At 31.6% G+C, this 23,047-nt stretch overlaps 1 protein-coding gene across 1 annotated transcript; it reads left to right on the top strand.

Annotated features, from left to right (window-relative positions):
• The first annotated feature begins 12,470 nt into the window (after nt 1-12,470).
• LOC110604982 (AT-hook motif nuclear-localized protein 23) lies at nt 12,471-14,211 on the top strand. The gene has a single exon (XM_021743262.2). It carries the CDS (start codon nt 12,854-12,856, stop codon nt 13,730-13,732), a length of 879 nt encoding a protein of 292 aa, XP_021598954.1. The 5' UTR covers nt 12,471-12,853; the 3' UTR covers nt 13,733-14,211.
• The last annotated feature ends 8,836 nt before the right edge of the window (nt 14,212-23,047 follow it).

Below are 23,047 nucleotides of genomic sequence, written 5' to 3'. Positions count from 1 at the left end.
ATAGTTTAGGGGGGCACGTTAGGCTTCCGAATGTGGCTCATGTTCGGCCGCCGAACCTCATGTTCGGCCGCCGAACATGCATGCGTTTTCGAGTCGCCTTCGGCTTCCGAAGGTGGCCTGGCTAGCCACCTATAAAAGGACTCATGGCAAAAAATGGGCGAGCTTTCTCCCCTATTTTCGGCCAACTGTGAGTCCATGCCCTCCTGTGGTTGATTTTGATGATTTTTCCTCAAATCTTTCAAGTATTAACAAGCGTTTACTTGATTTTTGAAGATTTGTGGGCTTAGAACAAGTTTTTGAAGTTTGGAGGCCTAAGGAGCTAGATCTCTCCCACCTCCGAGTTGGATCGCCTCTCCTCTCGATCTTCAAGAGGTAAGAGTAGATCCTCACCTCTTTACATGTTTTGACTAAGTTTCTTGAAGGTTCATAGGGTAGAAATGCATGATTAGGTTAGTTGTTTAGAGTTAAGACTTATGTGCTTTTATGGTTAATGTATGTTGTATAAGTATGTTTGATGTGTTTGTGTTGGGGTTTAGGTTAGTTTGAAACCCCTACAAGCTTATGTATGTGTGTATGCATGTTTTGGAAGTGTTGGATTTGAGTTGAAAGATTTGGGAGGCAAATGTGCATAGAATGGCTAGGTTCTGCCACTTTGGGAGAACCCAGGTTCGGCAGCCGAAGGCCCTTTCGGCCGCCGAACCTGCCTGTGGAGGCAAACTTTTGACTGCCGAACCCTGCCCCCGAAAGTGGACTTTCGGCTCTGGAGAGGAGTTTTGGCCTCCGAAGGTGCCACCGAACATGCACGAGTTTCGAATCTGGAAGGAACCTTCGACCGCCGAAAGTGCCGCCGAAGGTGCATGACTTTTGGCTTTCGGCCGCCGAACCTGCCGCCGAAAGTGTCCTGTTCAGCCTTCCTTTGCATGATTTCTATGATTGTTTTAAGGTGTTTTAGGGGATTTTTGGGGAGTAGTTTAGAGTCATGTTTATGTATGTTGGTCCCTCATTTGAGTCCACCTGTGTAGGTTCAGACCCGAGGAACCGAGGACCCCAATAGTGAGATAGCTGCTTCAGTGTCTTTTCAGAGCTAGCTTGAGGTGAGTAGAATGGACTTCTATTTCCAAAGCAAATAAATAAATTTGAGCATGTCCATGCATCACGAATACCATGTGATATATTAGGATGTTTGCATTAGAATTCACGAATATGTTGCATTGCATAATATGATGATGATGTGGATGAATGTTGGATGATCCTTTAGCCCTCCCTATGATATGATATGATATGTTGATGATACGGTATGAAATACCAGTGAGGCCCATTCTACGCTCCTAGCACTATGTAAGAGAAAGACCAGTGAGGCCCATTCTATGCCCCTGGCATATAGGAATGTTATGTTATGATATGTTAATGTAAGAGAAAGACCAGTGAGGCCCATTCTACGCCTCTGGCACCTTAGAACGTTATGTAGAGGGCTATTGGTGACAAGTTCATCCTTGATGTGATTTGTTTATGATGTGATGCATTCCATGAGATAATATGTTTTTAAATATAATGTTTTACTATTCTGCTCACTGGGCTCTAGTACCTCACCCCGTTCCCTTAATCCCCCAGATTTGCAGGTACGAGACAGTCCGGGAAGTCAGCTAGAGTAGAAATTTTTATGTATGTAATAGCTAGTAAGTGGACATGAGAAAGAATATGATGTAATGAATAGTGTTGAACAGTAATGTAATGTAATGATGTATATGGAGGTTTAGAGTTGTGCTTGACCCTAATATGTAAAGTTAATCCCTTTTTCACATGATCTTTTTAATGAAGAGTTTTAATGATGTTTATGTAAACCAAGCTTAATGTATGAGATATTGCCCCATTGGAGCATTTGATGAGGGCTCCAGTATGGGATTTTGTATTTATGAGTTGTGCATGCACAGGTTGAGCTTGGTAAATGAAAGAATAAGTTTAAAGTTTTATGTTTATGTTTGATCATGTATGGGATTTAACAGGTATACAGGATGTATGTTAGGCTTGCTACGGGTCCCGGCGGCCTTATGCCGATCTGGATCCTAGCGCTAGTAGCGGTCCGGTTTCCAGGTCGTTACACTGCCTCTCTCATCCAGCTACCCAAAACCTCACAACATGCACTCAACTATACTAAAACATGTATAAACACTTATTTAAACATATAGGGGCATAAAACTAGCCTATATCCCAACAAACAACAACATAGCATCACATAAACATACATTTATCATTTAACTAACATAAACCCTAACATTTTACATCTACTCTAAACATGCATTAAAACCCTTAACCCCTTCTTAAAACTTACTTAAAACATAAAAAAAAAAAAACGTGGATCTACACTTACCTCTTGAAGATCGAGGGTAGGTGTGACCCAAACTTGGAGATGGGGAGAAAACGAGCTCCGGGGGTCTCCAAGCTTCAAAACTTTGCTCTTAGCTTAAAATCTTCAAAACAAAGGTGAAAACTCATCAAAACTTGAAGGATTTGAAGGAAAACATAAGATCAACCAAAGGAGGGCGAAATCTCACCTATGCCCAAAAATAGAGAGAGAAAACTCACCCATTTTCGAATAAGGGGCCTTTTATAGGTGGCTGGCCAGACCACCTTCGGGGGCCAAAAGAGCTTCCGTAAGCTCCCAATGTTCGGCGGCCAAACTTGAGGTTCGGCGGCCGAACCTGGGTTTTTCCTCCATGGCTTTTTTTTCTTTGAAAACTCAATTTCTTTCTTCATTAAAACCATAAAACATATAAAAACATTTTAGAAAACCTTTATTTTACCCTTCTAGAAGGCTCCGACATCCTAGAATTTCGGATTTCAACGGAGATTTCGCCGGAAGATAGGAATTTCGATGCCGGGGTCTAGCCGAGTATTACATTAAAATTCCTGATGGATTCTAAATAGTCCTTTATCAGCAAATTTATATGAGAGAAAATCCCCACAAAACAAAACTTCTTATTAGGAAGCTTATTCATATGAGATACAAGGATGAAAACAATAATTTTAAGGATATTGTGAATTTGGTGAATTACATGCTTGTTTTCTTCTTAGTACTTTTCCTGATAGTTGGGAAATCTTGGTGGTTGCTTTGAGCAATTAAGCTCTTGACAACAAGCTATCCATGGATGCAGTTTATGAAAGCTTGTCAAATGAAGAAACTAGAAGAACATATCAAAGCGCCCTACAGATGCAATTATTGCTAAAAGGCACGGTAGAAGTAAGATTAAACAATTTCAAAATTCAAATAAACAGTCAGTAGTCATAACAAATCAAAAGGGAGATCCAAGTCAAGAAAAGGGATCACTTATAATCATTGTGACAAGCCAGGATATGGGAACATTTTATAGAAAATTGAAAAAGGAACATGCAAAAGAGAAAAAAGGAAGAAAAGAAATAAGATAGTGATATAACTTGAATTGCATTTGATGGTGATGTTGTCATTTCTACTAATGATAGTTGTTTACACATCGATGACCAAGGTTCTATTGGGTTATTGATTTTGGAGCCTTATATCATATCTTTACTAGATGTGATGTCCTTGTATTAGTGACTTTGGTTATATTAGAATGGGAAATGAATCCCCGCTAAAGTTATTGGCATTAGAAAGGTGTATTTTAATACTAATACAGGGTGCAAGTTGTGGCTTAACAATGTGATACATGTTTCTGAGATGCGACTTAATGTTATACCTATTGGTGCACTTGCTGATGATCTTAGTTGTGTTAGCTCTCTTGTCTCCATGACTTGTAAAATTACTAAAGGCAATCTTGTTTTGGCTAGAGGAAATAGACAAGATACTCTCTATTTCATGCAAGCAAATATATGCAAAGGAGAGGTAAATGCAGTTGGAGATTCTACGTCAGAATTATGGCATAGGCGACTTGGTCATTGATGGGTGTCGAAGCCACAAAAAATAACCTATTAAAAACCAACAAATATGAATTGTGTATAGAGTGAATAAGATCAAATCCATAGGGAATTGACTCTAAGAATTTTCAAATGATGACTAGAAAAAATAAATAATAAAAATAAAAAAGAGGGGTTTTGATGAGAAGAGAAAATAAAAATCAAAACAATTAAAGAAACACTCCACTTCTGGTATCAAATTTAATTCAGGATCACAAATGGAACTTGTCCTTAATTCAGTTCATATTTTGTGATGAGGATGTTAATGCTATTGCTGCGATTCCTTTAAGTAGTCGGTCTATCTCAGATTGTTGGGCATGAAAATGGGAGGCCAAAGGTAATTTTTCTGTGAAAAGTTCTTATCGTTTTTTGACAGCACAAGTTAATGTTGTAGGTGCTGCTGATTACAGTCAAATGTGGAAGAAGTTATGGCGTCTTCATGTTTCAGCCAAGGTATTGAACTTTGCTTGGCGTATGTGTAATGCAGTTGTCCCTTGTTTGGAGCTGCTACAACGACGACACATCCATGTACATAATACCTGCTATTTCTGTCGTAACACACCTGAAACTATAATGCATGTTTTGGTCTCATGCCCCTTTGCTCGGAATTTTTGGCTACATACTATGGTAGACTGGATTCATCCTCATGTCAATACTATATCTGAATAGCTTTCCCTTGTGTTACTTCCTGCATCATTGGAGCATGCTGGTGTGATTTTGATCACCTTTTGGGCTATTTGGACACAACGTAACCAGTTGGTTTGGAAACGAGTATGGAAGTCTCCTCTGCAAGTGATCTCCTTTGCTCGATATTTTCTTCAAGATTGGACTGCAGCACGAGCAAAGCCAGCAAGTTTAAATGGAGACGTGACTTTAATGCTGAGTTGGGAAAAGCCTCCTGGAGGTATTTTAAAAATAAATGTTAATGCAGCCACTTTTAATCATTTCCATGTTGGATTGGGTATGGTAACCCGCAATAGCCTGGGAGAGTTTATTTGTGCTAAGCAAATGGTGGTTTTTGGTGATGTTGGAGCAAAAATTGCTGAAACTTTAACCATCAGAGAAGCTCTTAGCTGGATTAAAAGTGAGGGATGGTCCAATATGATTGTGGAGTCAGATGCTCAACTTAGCGTTCATGCTATTACTGATCCCAGTTATATGGATTACTCGGCCTTTGGTTCAGTTAGTTATAATTGTAAGTCTCTAATTGATGAGGCGAATAGTATTAGTATTCGTTATATTCCTCGATCTGCTAATGGCGTAGCACATGTATTGGCTAGGGCTGTCCATTCTTTGACAGATCAGGTGAAATGGACTGTTTCACCTCCTACTTGTACTTTGCCTCGGTTGAGACTTGATAGTGCTTAATAAAACTTCTCTACATTTACTTCAAAAAAATATTACAATTCAATCACTTATATTTATTTTTTTTTATAAGTTTTCAACGTGAGATTTTTATGATTATTTGAACTATTAGCATTTATTTATAATTATAGTTTAACGTATGACAATAATTTACCGTTTAAACAATAATCTACCGTCATTGCTTTAAATATACACTATATAATAGTGTATTTATGGAATAAGAAGAATAATAATTTTGTTTTATATTTTTAATTTTGATGTGTTAAGGTAAATAATAGTCAATGTAACTTAACAACTCATCCAAGAAAAGTGTAAGGTCTTTTCTAATTTCTTGTGCTATGACTTTGAAATTCACTCCTCTCTTTTAATTGCCAAAGTTTGCATATTGAGAACGAGGTGCTTTCTCTTTTTTTTTTTTCTTTTTTTTAAGAGTAGCCAATTGAGAAAGTAAATTTGAATTTTGGTATATCAGTAAGTTATATATGCCTTTAGGTACAACTTTTTTTTTCGATAAATATAGATGATAATGTATATATATATATATAACTATTACTGATTACTTTCGACGCAAGTTTCCCTCTGTAGTCCCTCTGTGGCTCAATGCTCTCACCTTTTCCTCTTTCTTAAACCTAACTTCTTCTTTTCCCTTCCCTATGGAAGACGATCTGCGTCAATTGACTATCGATGAAAAAGAAGATGTTGTTGTCCCTATTAAGAGTTGCAGAGATATTCCGATCGTCACTTATGATTTCTGTATTGTGGGGATGTTTCTCACATACAATCCAATCAATTTTCAGAATATGCAGACATTTTTGGCAGATTTATGGCATCCTTTAGAGGGAGTATCTATTATGGAATTAGAGGTAAAAAGATATCTGTTTCAGTTTTTTAATAATGTTGATTTTGAAAATATAGTGAATGGGGGCCCTTGGTTGTACAATCGATTCTATCTTGTTTGGAAGGAGATACAAGGTAATGAAAATCCTCTCCATATCCCTCTAACGCATTCTGATTTTTGGGTTCTGATTAAAGACCTCCCTTCTGGTTATTATAACGAGACATTGGCTAAATTGGTCGGGAATTTTGAGCTTGATGAGGAGAGTGCAGCCCGAATAAATGATGATGCTAAAAAAAGGCCAAGAAACACTAAACATAACGTTGTTACAGGTTTTTCTTCCTCTCAATAGGATGCCTCTAACAACACCCCTGCGAATGTTAATTTGATAGGCAACAGTGAAGCGGCTCATCTCGTCAAAGGTCGAGATAGCCGAAAACAATGATCGTCCTGTATTGGAACTGCCGAGGACTCGGCAGTTCCAATACAATTAATGCATTGAAGGATTTGGTTACTAGTTACAAGTCGGACATTTTATTTTTTATGGAAATAAAAGCTCTTAATTCTCGTATGGAATTTTTTCGTAATTTTTTACATTTTGATGGTTGATTCTCAGTCAATAGACAATGATTGGGAGGAGGTATTTCGTTAATGTGGAAGAGTCATGTGTCTGTTTTTGGAGTTGGCTTTTCTTCAAATTTTATTGATTCGATTGTTTCAGAAGGTAATGTTCAATGAAGGTTTACTGGTTATTATGGGTTTCCAGAATCGCAACAACAACGTCAGTCTTGGAACTTTATTCGAGGTTTATCTCATAGAAACTCTCTTCTGTGGCTTTGTTCGGGAGACTTTAATGATTTATGCTTGAGAGATGAGAAAGAAGGATAAGTATCTTTACCAAATTATCTTATGCAGGGGTTTAGACAGACACTTGAGGAACATCTTTGCAAAATTATCTTATGCAGGGATTTGATTTTAAATGATTGTAAATTTTTGTTAGACTCTAGAACTGATATTTCTGTTAGATGGATTTGTCGTAATACTACTCTAACTGCTCATATTTTGACTAGAGAATCTATTAGGTATAATCGTTTTTCTGTTTAGAATGATATCTCTTTTTGTTTGATGGAATTTTATTAATATAATCAGTAGTTTTACTTTTAAAAAGAAAGTTATATATATATATATATATATATATATATAAACTTGTATTTTATTTTACTTTTCTTGTTCTGGTGGAAGTATTATACCTTCTAAAATCCATTCTTCTGGTAAAGTTATATATTTTCATTGTATTGTTTTAGGTATTACAGTATTTGTTTTAGTTAAATCTGTTTATAAAAACCTCATTAGGGCGCATACCATTCTACCAAAAGTTTAAGCTGTTAATAGAGGCACTATTTTAATCTTATATAGCCCAGGAATCCTGCACATGGTAATGTCTCTACGTTGGGTGTTACTTTGGGGAGGCACACTCTTTTGGGTACACTTTTTTAGATTAAATCACTTTTTCCCCCTTCCTTCCCCACGGCTCAAACCCGTGACCTGGCTCTGATACCGTTAGGGCGCATACCATTCTACCAAAAGTTTAAGCTGTTCGTAGAGGCGCTACTTTAATTCTATATAGCCCAGGAACCCTGCACACGGTAACGTCTCCACGTTGGGTACCACTATTTATATTATTTATATTTTATATTATAGCAGATGTTGATGGTAATGATGGTGAAGAAAGTGTCATTTCAGTCTGCTGATTTAAATAATTTTATATATATATATACATGTATATATTAGAATTTATTTTATTCATGGGATTTTTTTATTTTTTTAAAATTTAATTTTTTAAATAAATTAAATAAATTTTAAGGTAATAAAATTTATATTATTTTTTATTTTAAATAAATTAATAATTAATTTAAATTAATTTATTTTTTCATCGTTACACACAAATATTTGGTTATAATATTTTTTTGAAACCCATTATAATATTTTCAACAATATTTAAGATTTAAAATTTACACTTTTTTACCATTTAAATTAAAATACTCTCTTTTTATCAAAAATAATATAATAAATTTCTTATATCAGTCATAGATGCATTAAATATTAATACTTAGATATTAAATTAAATTAAATTCTAAAAAATAAAAAAAAATAGTTACTCTCTTCATTTTATAATTTTCGTTCACCTTTTATTTTTAAAATTTTTAAAATTATTATCCATTTTTCTTTTTTATAATATAATAACATATAAATTAATTATTATAACTATTTTATTTTATTTTATTTTCAAAAAATTTTTTAAAATATCTTTTAATATTTAATAAAATCTAATATCTTTAAAATGAATATAATTAAAAAAATTAATAAAAAATTATCTTTCTTAATATGTATAAAAAAATAAAATAAATTAAAATTATGAGAGGAGAGAAATATTAATTAAGAAAAGTGCAAACAAATTTAAACTTAAAACAATCTTAAAAAAATAAAGGTGAGAGGAAAGAAAAAAAAATAAAGTTACTAATTGAGTAATTTTAATATAAATAGCCTGAAATTATTTTTTAAAAAAAATTAATAATTTTGATAAAATTTATTTTTAATTTCAAATCAATTTTTACAATATAAAATCTTATATTATTAATTTCATCAAATATAAAAATTTAAGTTCTCCCCATAAATTTTAATGAAATAACTTATTTCTCTTTATTTAATTTTAATTTAAAAAATAAAATTTATTAATAAATTTATATTAAAAATTTTAATAAGAATTCTCTTTTAAAAAAATAAAGTTATTTTTTTAAAATAATTTATTTTTCATTTAATAAAAAAATATTTTTCATTAATTAAATTTTTTAAATACCTAAATATTTTTTAAAAAATATTTTTCATAAAATCCAACGGAGCTGAAGGATGAATGAGTAAATGTTTTGGCATCAGAGATTAAATTTTACTCCACTGATCTATTTTAGTTAGGGGGTGAGCCGAATTCGGTTCAAATCAAAAAACTGATCGAATCGAACTGATTTAAAAATTTAGTTTAGTTTTTTATACATTTCGGTTCGGTTCGATTTTTAATTTTAGAAATTTTAATTATTTCGGTTCGGTTCGGTTTTAATAAAAAAACAGAAAAAACCGAACCGAACTGATTAATGATAATAATATGTTTTTTCAATAATATAGAGAAATTAAATCATATTAAGATTAAAATATTTTAATTAAATTTTAAAATATTAAAAATAAAATGTAAAAAATAAAAAGAATTATTAAAAATTGAAACCGATCAAATCGAACCGAATCGAACCGAATCAGACCGGTTCGGTTCGATTCAATTTCTGACTAAAATCGATTCGATTCGGTTTTTATAAACACTAAAATTCCAGTTTTCGGTTTCTTCGATTCAAATCGAACCGACCGAATGCTCACCCCTAATTTTAGTCAGCTAACATTTTTTTGTTTGGTAAAGAAATTGTTGAGTAATGTTCTGATTCTTTGATTAGACCTTGTTTTATATTTTTTAAAAAAAATCTTCATTTATTTATTCTGATTCTTTGATTAGACCTTATTTTATCCTAGATTGATTATATATTAGTAAAATCTTTTCTTTAATAAAAAAAATTATTTTTTCATCCTTAAATTATATAGAAATTAACATATTTATACAGTTTTTTTAAAACCTATAATTTTTATATTTTAATTTCACGTCTCTATTCAATTTTCTGTTAATTTTATGCGAAACTACTAAATATCTTAAAAAATGTTAAGCTTAACACTGGCCTCACTCGATTTTTAAAATATAAATAGTTTATTTCATATATTTAAATTTTATTAAATTTATGAAAATACTTTATTTTTTAATATGATAAAAAGCTCCTTTATTTTAATAAAATTAAAATATAAGAATTAAATTATTTAATTTTAAAAATAAAAGGGTATATTTATTTTTTTCTATATAAAAATGCAATTTAAGCTTAGAAAAATATGACTTTAGTTTATAGGACATGTATAAAACTTTAGTCTTCTCCTTCTCCTTCTCTTTCGAAAAGAGGATGGAAGAACTATTTTATTGACGGAAAAAAAAATATAAAGATATTTTATCATTAAAGAGATTTCTCTGTTGTTTATCGGTGGAGTTAGGATTTTTTGATAATTTCCCTAATAAGCTTTACATCTGTTTATATTATAAATGAAATAATAAAATATTAAAATATTTAATTAAATTGATAACTTTTAACTCACTGAAATTTTCAAGTTAAATATTAAATTTAAATTTTAATTAAAATTAATTATATATATATTAAAAAAAGACTTTTAATTAAAATATGTGCTTCCACAACTGTAGCTATTGTGTCATATTAGTTTAATTAAAAGCCTATATATATTTAATTTTAATTCAAACATTAAACTAAACATATCCAATAATATTTATTTTTTTTTCTAAAAAAAAAACCTAATTTTAGATGAATTTTGTGATTGGATGAATGAGTACCCATTTGACATCCTTTTTTAATATATTAAAATAAATAAAAATATTAAAATAATCATGGGACTGTAGCTAGTCTTCGGTGTCAAGCTCATCATACTAATTGGTTGGTTAGACTTTCTCTATCCACTAATTAATTACCTTAAATTATGTGGTTTTTAGACTCTCTCTCCTTAAAATGTTTTTTGAAATAATTACTATTAAATCCCTCAAGTTTTTAAACAATTCACTAATTTTTCTATTTTAAAATTACTTAATTAAAATATCATTATATTTTATAAAATTAAATAAAAAATATTAATTAACTTGTTTTAATCTCAAATAGAAAATAAATATTTAAAATTATATAAAATAAATAATATGTATAATTAAACAGTTTAAATACTAAATGCAGTTAATTGTAAAAAAAATATACTTATGAATTCTAATAATTATTGCAATCTTTTTATATTTAAATTCAAAATATTTTTAAAAAATGAAAAGATTTCCTTTGAATCAATCTATTCTTTAATTATATTTAGGTAAAGATGGGAATAATAAAATTTTTTTATGAATTTATAAAAAAAATTATTAAATTAAATTATTAATTATTTATTGATCATTTAAAATATAAAATTATTAAATTATAAACTTAAAATTTCATAATTAATTAATTTTCTTTTTTTATGTTTCTTCTAGTTGCAAAATGGTGGCACTTGTGAGAATAGACTCGAGGCAGTCAAGCAAAGTTGGCCGCTAAAAGGATGAGAAGGTGGAAGAAAGGGCCGTCCGGGTGGGAGGAGAAGACAAAGAAAATGGGACCCGCGCGGCAGCAACACCTCCCCACTTGGCCACTCTCGTTCCTCTGGTTTTTGTGCAATATAATATTTAATTGTCCCTCTCTAAAACCCAACTAACCTTTGGTCAACTTTGCCCCTTAACCATGGTTAGTTTTTTACCATCTCATTCATTTGAGTCTAAAGTCTAACTTTCAAACTCTCTCTCTCTCTCACTAACATGGCAACATCTATCAGCTAACCCCACCCACACACTCTTCCTCCTTCTAGGGTTCATTTGCTCAAATGTTTGTATCATTACATCACACTTCTTCTTTCATTTCTTCCCCCACTTTCCTCCTTCCTCGCGTGTCCATCACCTTCCAATCATATCTTTTTAATTTCTCTCTAAATCATATACACAGTTTTTTTAATACATTGATCATTATTATATGTTATTCACTTTACCATTTTTCTTAGTGCTAAGTTGTCCGCTGGTTTTGGTTTGATTAATCTAATCAAATCTCAATTCGGATCGATAGATTCGTATTTGGGTCGATAGATTCCTATTCGGGTCGATAAATTAGAGTAAAATATTTTTTTTAAATTTTTAAACATGCTCTATAATCCGCTTCGAATTTAAAATTTCTAATTAAAAATAATATGTATCATTCTATTTCACTCCTTAACAGTATTATTCTATTTCACTCCTTAAAGTATTTTTAAATTTTTAAAAATATAATTTATTGGCTTACTAAATAAAGATTTTTTTTTTCCAATTCTGGATTTTTTTAATAATAATTTGTTGTTTATTCACAACCACTACTTATCAATATTATTCTTTGTATTATAAAATCTAGCAATTGTTGGAATGATTTAATTTATAGACTAAGACTTAAAATATTAACATCCTATTTATGTTATGGAGAAATAAAAAAAATAAAAAACTTTATTATTTATTTGTTATTTTAGAAAAGGGTTGACAACTCTCTTTGGAGAGAGTGAGAGTTCTTCCAAACTCTTATATTTGTGGAAATAAGAAAAAGAATTTTCCAAGAGAAGGATTATTCTATTGATATATATATATATTTAAGCTTTAAGGGTGTGAGAAAAATGACTGCGTTTTGAGTCTTTGCTCTTTCTCTCTCTCTTCCTCTCCTCCCCATCCCTTCCCTTTCCTTCCAATTTCTCTGCACTTCATCTCTTATCTCCTTTGGTTTTTTTTTTTGTTTATTCAAAGATATACAAATATCTTTCTCTCAATTCAATTCTTTTTCTTCGACTTCAGGAGCTGCCTTTCCCTTTCTGTTTCCTTTTTCTTTTTCTAATTTTTATTTTCTTTATAATTTCTCCCTCCTCCTAAGATATATATATATATATATATATTAAACAAAACCCATTAACAGTTGTTAATCATCTAAAATATTTGTTTTTTAGAAAAAAAAAATATTGATTTCTCCTTGGTTTCCTGTTTCCTTTCCTTTTGATGTTGGTATGGCCGGTTTGGATTTAGGTACTACTTCTCGTTACGTTCACCAGCTCCACCATAGACCTGACCTTCACCTCCAGCATCAGCCTGAACCTGAAGACCACGATTCCAATCGACATGGTGGCGGCGGTGTTGCTGCCCATTTCCAATCTGATCATCAGCACCATGACGATGCCTCCCACCAAGGCCTTGACCTTGTCGCTGCAGCTGCAAACACTGGACCTGGGGACCTTGTCGCTCGCCGCCCAAGGGGTCGCCCACCCGGTTCTAAGAATAAACCCAAACCTCCAGTCATCATTACTCGGGAGAGCGCCAATACGCTTCGAGCTCACATTCTTGAAGTGGGAAATGGATGCGATGTGTTTGAGTGCGTCGCTAACTACGCCCGAAGACGGCAGCGCGGGATTTGCATACTCAGCGGAGCTGGAACGGTAACTAATGTTAGTATCAGACAACCAGCTGCAGCGGGTGCTGTTGTGACTCTTCATGGCAGATTCGAGATCTTATCTTTGTCTGGATCTTTCTTGCCCCCTCCAGCCCCTCCTGGCGCAACTAGTCTAACAATCTTCCTTGCTGGTGGTCAAGGGCAGGTGGTTGGAGGAAGCGTGGTGGGGGAGTTGACGGCAGCAGGACCGGTGATAGTCATAGCAGCATCGTTCACAAACGTGGCATATGAGAGGCTTCCTTTGGAAGAAGATGAACAACTGCAGATGCAGAGCGGTGGTGGAAGTAGTGGTGGTGGCGTTGGAAACAATCCATTTCCTGATGGGGCAGCAACATCAGGTGGGTTACCGTTCTTTAATTTGCCGCTGAATATGCCGCCGAACGTCCAATTGCCGGTGGATGGATGGGCAGGGAATTCAGGCAATAGGGCTCCTTTCTGAGAGACAACAATAATAACAAACAAGTTTGAGGTATTGCTCTGGTGATTTGGTGGCAATGTGATCTATGAGTTATTATGCACAGCCGAACTTTGTCTGAGTTTCAGCAGTTTAAAGTCGGCGAGAGATCATGGGCTTGTTTGGATCATAAAGGTCAGATTAATTTCATGGATTTCTTGTACTCACCATCATCACCGCCACCATGTTTCTTCATCATCATCATCTTCTTCTATCTTCTGTGATGCTTTTAGGGTGTTTTCTTCTTCTTTTTTGCTTATTTCTTCTTCTTCTTCTTAGTTTTTAGACTACATGATCTCTATGTTTTCTGAAAATAGTTTTCTTGTTCATCGTGGTACTCTCTCTTTTTCTCTTTATAAGAACTGGTTTGAGAATGTATTCACTATGTATGTTCATTAAAAACTGCAAATGAATCACTGAAACTTCAGTGATACTAATACATCAACTAGGGTTTATTTCTTCTTTTTTACTTCCATCTTTTTCTCATTTTAGATCAAAACCCAGCTACGATTTCCCCTTCTCTTCTACAAATTTCTTCATTCAAAAGAGAAAAAAAAAATGGAAAATTTTTCTTTTCTTTTCTTGGGCAACACATGGATATGAAGTCTTTGAAGTAGCCCCTTAGGGGAAATGATTTTTTTTTTTTTCTTCTGGTTTTGCGTTGTTTTCAGTAGGGAATAAATACGACAGCACTAATTAAAATTAAAAAAAAAATACAAAGAATTTTATTATAATTACAAATGGGAATTCCTCTCTCATTGAGTGATTTTCTTCATCTTCTTCCCTAGGGAATCAGCTCTAGACAAATAGTTTTCTGGACAAGCTAACATTCCTGTCTTCAAAAATTAATCATTTTCTTTCTTTGAATTAATTAAAGAAAAGCCTAACATTATATCAAAAATCAAAGCAGCTTGTCTATTGGCAACTTGTTGGTACTAAACAACTCTCTCCTCTAGGATATGTATATATATATATATATATATAATAATTTACTTACTGCAGACAATTTATTAATAAATTAATACTCACACTTTGATTATGTTCTTCTACTAATTTTTTTTTATTAAAAGTAATTTCTCTAGTAATTGGATTCCATTTCATGATTATGTTCTTCTAAATTTACAACTTCTAGGCATTTTTATCTAGCAATTTTATTTTCAATACTATTTGTGTATATATTAATTAAGAAGAGGAAGGCAGCAGAGGATTTGCATTATCAACTCTCTATATATTGGCTTCTTCATACTATATATTGCAATAAATGGGGAACTTACAGAGCAAATCAATTATGGTCTTGTTTGGTCGAAGGTAATTCATTACTGAACTTGAAGTTTTAGGAAGTGTGAAAATTGTTTTTATTTGATTGACATTTATACTTAATTTTCTGAAAAATAAAGAGTTTTGTTTCTTTTAATAGAGGGGAAGTAATTTATTTATTCTAATTTATTTAGTTAAATTACGTTTTAGAAAGTGATTTTCCACGAAATAATATATTTGAACCAAATAAAACTTATATATAGTATTATTTCATTAAATTCATAGCTAGAAAAAATTTAGCCATTCATAGCTAGAAAAAATTTAGCCTGGATCTTCTTGTCCTAATCTTAGTAAGTAGACTTCTCTAAATAATTTGATTTCGAAGAAATCATGCTAAGTAAAAAAAACTAATAAAAAACAGTAAAATAAGAACATGAAAATATAAAAATATTAACGATATACCATGCTTAATGAAAACTAAATCTGGGAGTAAGAACATTGAAGATATAAAAAAATTAACGATATATCATGCTTAATGAGAACCGAATTTGATTTTTCTATAAGAAAATAAACCCAGTCACTGTCAGAATGCTTGCATCTATGCATGTTTAATATCTTAAAGCACAACTTTCATGTCAGGAAATACATTAGATTTTGCAAATGAATATTACTCCAACTAGGGTTCCAACTTGTAATTAATCTCATAGCTTTAGTACCATTTGATTGTTGTTTCCCTTTGTTTATTTATAGACTAAGCTAGTTCATCACAGGCAAAACTTCCATCCATTTCAAAGGAAGTGATTCAACTCTTTAATGATAAGTTAGTGCAAAAGCATTCTCTTGATGACTTTAGCTAGGTTTTCCATGAAGGAGGATGCATGACTCAAATATTGAAATGAAATAATGTCAAAATGATGACCTTATTATCCATTTTGAGATGAGATTGTTCATTCTTCACCAATTGGTTCCATGGCTGATGGATGAAGTGCTTGCCTTGCATCGAAATGAACCTCATTATGCTTAAACTTTAAAGAATTGAATTTGATTCCTTAATAATGCACCCAAGTATAGAATATGCTCATAATAATTCTTTCTTCTGATTTTTAGATCACCCAAAATCTTGTTAACATTTTGATGATTCTGCTGGTCACAGTTGATTGTTATTGGCTTAATTACATTTGAATTCTATAGATGGGTTATTTCAGCCTGCTGCAGAGGATGTATATAAATGCAGATTTTATTTGAATAGAGCAAATGGGATTTTTTCAGGCTAATTTAAGATAATATAATGGAAGGTAAGGTATCCAAACCTCTTTATTGAAAATTTGTGTATTATTTCTTTTGAATCCTCTTAAAATAGCAAAATTTAGTTAAGAGTTAAGGAATTTTTTTTAGGTGATGCAAGTTAAGGGATCACAACCTCTTTATTCCACTAATTTAGTGGGTTAAAAAAGTGCATATGATTTTTTTTTTGAAATAAAGAAAAAAAATAGCATTAAAAGCAAACAGGATACATCACAGACAAATTTCTATAGAGCTCGACCATCTCAATCTCATATAGATACAAAAGGACCGAGAGGCCGATGAAAGGTGGCACCATAACGTCCTCTGAAGTGTCTAATGTAAACGAAAAAATAGAACCTGCAAGATCCAGCCCTACAACAGCCATAAGTCTCAAAGTTAAGTACGGTCTCCACCATTCCGGATCTGTATAAAAATAAATAATAAAAAAAATATAACATGTAGAAGAAAAAGCACCAAATAGACCACAACATAAATAGAAAGAAAGTTCTCGCGGCTAAGCACATATTTGTCAGGAAAAATTTAAAAGAAAAAAGAAACTATCTACGACAGCTCGGCGGTGGGAGAGTATAGCCGCATAACTCAGAGAAGAAAACCGGAGCTTTCTCATCCTGGAAGGATGGAGAAGCCGAGATCAAACGAACACTCACAAAAAGGAGAGAAAACCTTCAGGAAAAAAGAAAAATCAGAGAGAAAAGTATTTTAAAACCTTTGAAAATATTATCTCCTTTAAAAAAACCTTTCATCCCAAATAAATTCAATACTATAAAAATCTATATCTTACCACTAAAAACATTCTCCTAAGTACAGTGTTAATATTCTCTCCTGTTCAGTTTTGTTTATATTAGTTGGTATGTTGTGGCTGCTCCTTGGTGATTATATATGCCTTGGTAAATCTAGAACCATTTGATTATTAGATCATAATCAAAGCTATAAAATTAACGCATGTGATACAATATTTTTGTGAGATTAAGTGATAAAAAACTAATTAGACTCTATTAGGAATTTTAACCAATATCGTTTAGCTAAAACGATATAAAAAAAAAGATAGACTGAAAGACGGATAGTCTTAATGAAATTTTTTAAATATTGAAAAGTGAGTTTCTACTAGGTAAGGAGTTATTTATAATAGAAATAAAAAATTCTAATATGTAAAATTATAAAAATATTTAAAAAAAATTAAAATGTAAAATTGACCTATGATAAAATTTTTATATCGAATTTTGTAACAGACCTACAGCTCTCGTCACATTTTTAAAAATCGTGTGTTTCAAAATTTTTTTTCTAAAAAGCTATCATGGCTCTCCATCGAATGTCTACAGTAAAAATTAATGTCGATTTAAATCTGTTCGTAAAATCCAACTAATTGTTTCATATTATTAAGAATGTTTTTAATACAAAATTAGATTATTACCACATAAAACATGTAAAATGCTGCCCATTAATCGATTAATTAAGCTTCCCCAGGTCGCAAAAGCAAGAAGCTAGACATAGCCATATGGCTACAAAATGGGTTGATCTATATATATATATATATTATATAAGGTTTATGTATTAGTGTGATAACATCGGTTATAAAATTGTTAGCAATTGGGGCAGTTTAAAATTATTATAAATAAATTTTAATTTTTACTATATATAAATAATACATTTTAATAAATTATTTATTTTAAATTTAATAAAATTATAATTTTAACTGTATTTTTTATTAATCGCAAAAAAATAACTGCATCAACGGAGACAGATATAATGGATTCTAAATTATCACTATTAATTTATGAATACAGTTTGAATATATAAGATAATAATTTACAATCGTTATTTTAAATTAATTTTTAGTTTTTATTTATTTTATAAATATTTTTTATATTTTTTAACATTTAAGAACACTCAGAAAATTTAGTTAATAGAAAATATTTTTAAGTAAATAATATTCTCCTTTAAAAGAAAAAAGTTATTTTCCATGAAATTTTTATTAAAATTTTTATATATAAATTTGTTAATAAATTTTATTTTATAAATTAAAATTAAACATAAAATATAAGTTATTTTATTAAAAAATATTTTTTAAATACAAATAAAAACCTAGTATTGATATAATTAAGCTCTTCCTAAAAGTAGTAATAAAATGGGATGTTGAAGGAAACTAAGTAAAGTAATGTCTATATTTAGTTAATAATTTAATACAAGATTTGAGAATAGGCTTAGGTTAAAAAGTTGATATCATAATTGGTAAAGCTTTGTGAGATAAAGGAGTTTCTGTTCTCTCAAAATCAAAACAACCAAGAAGACTAGCTTAATTACTTTGATTTTATTAATCTAACTTAGCAGATGAGGATGATGATAATGATGATTATGACCAGAAGCAGCAGAAAGAGAAAGAAATTAATATATATGAAACTTGAAAAGTAGTTAGCATATAAAGAAAACTAAGCTTACCAACATAAAATTATAAAAAAAAAAAAAAATTATTAAGAAAACAATGAGCTGACCAAGTCATATGATCACTATAATATCAAATTATGGTAAGCTCTTATTACAATATTTGATTCTAAGCTGTCACCTTTATATATAATTAATCAAGAGCAGTTGAATTTGATATTGCCACAAGAAAAGGGTTTTATTTATTTTATGATATTATATTATATTTTTTAAATAAATCACGTATGATTTAGAGAAAAATATAAAAAATATTTTATAATTTTATTATTTTCACTTTAATTTAATTTGTATTAAAATAATATCTATATATTATCCCGTTAGCAAATAGTGATAAGAAATACTGACATAACAAGTAAAATATAATTATCAATTAAAAAAATATAAAAAAAAATATATTATAGTTTCATTATTTTTAAATATGTAATTTAATTTATGTTTTTTTTTTTTTTAAATAGGAGGTGGGGGAGTCGAACCTTTGACCTCACAAGGTTACAAGGATGTACTTTCCACCAGGCTAAGTCTCGGAGTGCAATTTAATTTATGTTAAATTAATATTTAGTGATATACTTTTCATATTAACATTCTTTAACGTCATTTAAAAGTGATCGCTATTTATTGACGGTTGAATATTATAAATGCTATTTGACACAAATTAAATTATAAATTTTAAAATAAAAAATTAATAAAATTACGTAATATTTTTTTATATTTTTGGCTATAATTTAATGTAAAAACATCTCCAAGAACTTGTTTATGAGTTGTCTATAGCCATGATTTTAGAGACGACAACAATGATGATGACAATGCACCATGGATTCTTTCTCTCTCTTTTTCTTTTTCTTTCTTTCTGTATTTTTGGCTTTGTTGAATTAACTATTAATAATTTTTTTAAAGCAGTCACTTTTGATCCTTAAATTATTCTTAGATATGATAGATAATGGCAATTTAAAAATGATTACAGATCTAAAACATGATCCATATTGATTAATTCATTCCTATCTAAAATCAAGATAATGGCATTAAAAATGTGTACACAGTAATTACAAGATTTTAAACATGATCATAGACATGAAAACAATGATTTTCTATAAATATGTATAAGATATTATGCTGTCTTAAGATCTTATAAAGAATTATTATAACATCAAATTGACATTGACTAAAAAATATGTGATAACAGCGTAAAGTATATATATATTAATATATATAGTATTTAGTATAACCGAAAAATTAATTATATTTTTAAAAGAATAATACAGATTTGATATTTAAAAACGACATTATTGAAAGAAATAATTGTTGAATTCCACCACGATTAGGGATAGGATAGTATATAATTTATAAGGACTTTAGACACTCTTATCATTTGAGTTAACTTTTGGAGTGAGTTAGTTCCTATTTGATATTAGTCTCGCATAAATATGTCACGTTTTAATATAATTGTAAGCGTGAAAAGATGTGTTAAATCTCACATCGATTTAGAATATGGGCAATATAATTCTTATACTGAAATTATATCTTAATAATATTAAGACAATAATTTTATAATATTTGTGGGGGTTTAGCCATAGACCAAGGATTAAGCAGAAGAAAATAAAGGTTTGAATAAAACCAAGAAGAAGAAAATAAAGGTTTGAATAAAACGAATGCTTATATTATTTCTTAATGTTTTTCACTTGATACAGAAATGAGCTCTAGCCTAAGTTTAAATAAACTAGACTTGCAACAAATATTCAAAACGTAAGGCAATAATCACGGACTGCAACTGACTATATTTACGTAAGCTAGCTAATTACTCAAAGAACCCTTATCACTAAATCATCCAAATATATTTACAGAAAAAAATACTCTAGCCTCAACTAACCAACCTTATTACTCCAGGGGAATAAAACTAATCAACCTTATCACTCCACCTTATCACATCACTCCACCTTATCACTCCACAACATATTCGTTATTATCCCCCCTCAAACTATGGCGAGGTTGAAGACATAGTTTGGTACGAAATTGAGCGAGGCGAGCTTTAGTCATGATCTTTGTAAATATATCAGCAAGTTGATGAAATGTCGAAACATGTTTAGTCACAAGAGCTCCTTGAGCAACACGCTCCCTTACATAATGATAGTCGAGTTCTATGTGTTTACTACGAGCATGAAACACTGGTTTTACAGTCAAATACAAAGCACTAAGATTATCGCCATAGAGAACTGGAGTTCGAGAAATAGGAATATGAAGGTCTGCCAGAATATAACTTAACCAAGTAAGCTCAGCAGCGGTATGCGCCATAGCCCGATATTCAGCCTCAGTACTGGACCGGGCCACAGTTGATTGTTTTTTGGCACACCAAGAGATTATATTAGAACCAAGAAATGTGCAGTAGCCAGTGGTAGAACGCCTAGTAGTTGGACAACCTGCCCAATCTGCATCCGAAAAAGCACATAAATCAAGTGAAGTATTTGCGGTAAGTGATAAACCAAAATGAATAGTCCCTTTCAAATATCGTAAAATGCGACGAACACATTTAAAATGTGCCATAGTTGGAGAATGCATAAATTGAGAAATGAAATTAACACTGTAAGAAAGATCTGGTCGAGTTAAAGTTAGATATTGCAAGGCACCAACAAGCCCGCGAAAAAAACTCGGATCAGCTACTGGAGTGTCATCTGACGTCAAATCCAACTTTTGAGCCATAGGCGTCGGCATGGGCTGACAATCTGTCATGAGAGCACGTTCTAAAATTGTATAGGCATAGTGTGTTTGAGATAGATGCATGCCGTCAGCCATAGTTTGAACCTCAATGCCCAAAAAATGATGAAGAGGTCCAAGATCTTTCATGGAAAACTCAGAACCGAGAACCTGTATAAATGATTGAACAAGAGCTAGAGAGGAACCAGTGAGCAGCATATCATCAACATAAACTAATAAAACTAAAATCCCAGCAGATGAATGCAAAACAAAAAGTGACGGATCAGCAAGACTACAAAAAAAACCATAATTAATTAGAAAGGTACTAAGCCTATCAAACCAAGCGCGAGGCGCTTGTTTCAATCCATACAGAGCCCGTTGCAATTTACAAACATATGAAGGCTTGTTAGAATCTAACATACCTGGAGGTTGCTCCATAAAAATATCTTCAGCAATATAACCGTGCAAGAACGCATTTTTAACATCTAATTGACGAATCGGCCAATGTTTAATCAAAGCAATAGACAATATTAACCGAATAGTACCAGGCTTAATCACAGGAGAAAAAGTTTCAGTATAGTCAATTCCATCAAGTTGATGAAAACCCTTTGCTACAAGTCGGGCTTTAAGACGATCTAAAGAACCATCAGGTTTTAATTTTGCCTTAAAGACCCATTTACATCCTATGACGTGCAAAGCAGCTGTTCTAGGAACTAAAACCCAAGTATTATTACGAAGCAAGGCATTATATTCTTCTAACATAGCATTTTTCCAACCAGAATGAGCTAACGCAGTTTTAACATTTTTTGGTTCCCTTGGAATTGTAGGAGAAATAGAAACAGCTAAGGCATATTTAGGATTTGGTTTCACAATACCTGACTTAGACCTTGTAGTCATTTGATGAACTAATGGATGAGCTGCAACTGGTTGCTCTATAGCCTGCACAGGTACTGCTGGCTCTTCCACTAAATGCACATCTACTGCTAATTGTTGTTCAGCGGAACCACTTGCTACTGATTGTTCAACAGCATGTTCATTTGTTTCTGGAAGCTCATCAACATATAGAGGAGCCGTCTGAAGCGCATCTACCGTCAAACTTTCTGCTGGTTGCTCTACTGTATGTAACGAAGCTGCTGGCAGCTTATTTCTAGGCAAAAAATCAGCTGGTAACGATGTTTGTCCTTGCCCCAACACTGAATCTGCTGCCTCAGTGTCAACTACTACAGTTGGCTCAGTTAAATCTTCATGTGCAGGTCCTGCAGCTGTAAAAATAGAATCATGGACAACCTCATCAATATCAACATTTCTGACGTGGCTTTGTGAAGAGTTTCCTGCAACAAAAGGACTAGACTGAGTAATGTGTGGCGCTACAACAATTGAATTTAGAGACTCCGAATTTTCAGCAGCTAATAAAGAAGATGAAGATATTAGTTCTTCACTCTCTACTGCTGCCGCTTGTAAAGGCAACACACCTCCTTGCTCAGGCTGTAACAGAGCAGAATCAGAAGATAAAACATTATTAATGGAAGTACTCATAACACCAGTAATAACATCCGCATTTAAACTATCTAACCATGGATTCATAACTTCAAAAGCATGTGCAACATTAGAAGA

The sequence above is a fragment of the Manihot esculenta genome, chromosome 17 (assembly GCF_001659605.2).
Source record: "Manihot esculenta cultivar AM560-2 chromosome 17, M.esculenta_v8, whole genome shotgun sequence".
Classification (NCBI taxonomy): Eukaryota; Viridiplantae; Streptophyta; class Magnoliopsida; order Malpighiales; family Euphorbiaceae; genus Manihot; species Manihot esculenta.
Note: the sequence above shows the minus strand (reverse complement) of the source record. Positions and strands in the feature narration are given on the sequence as shown.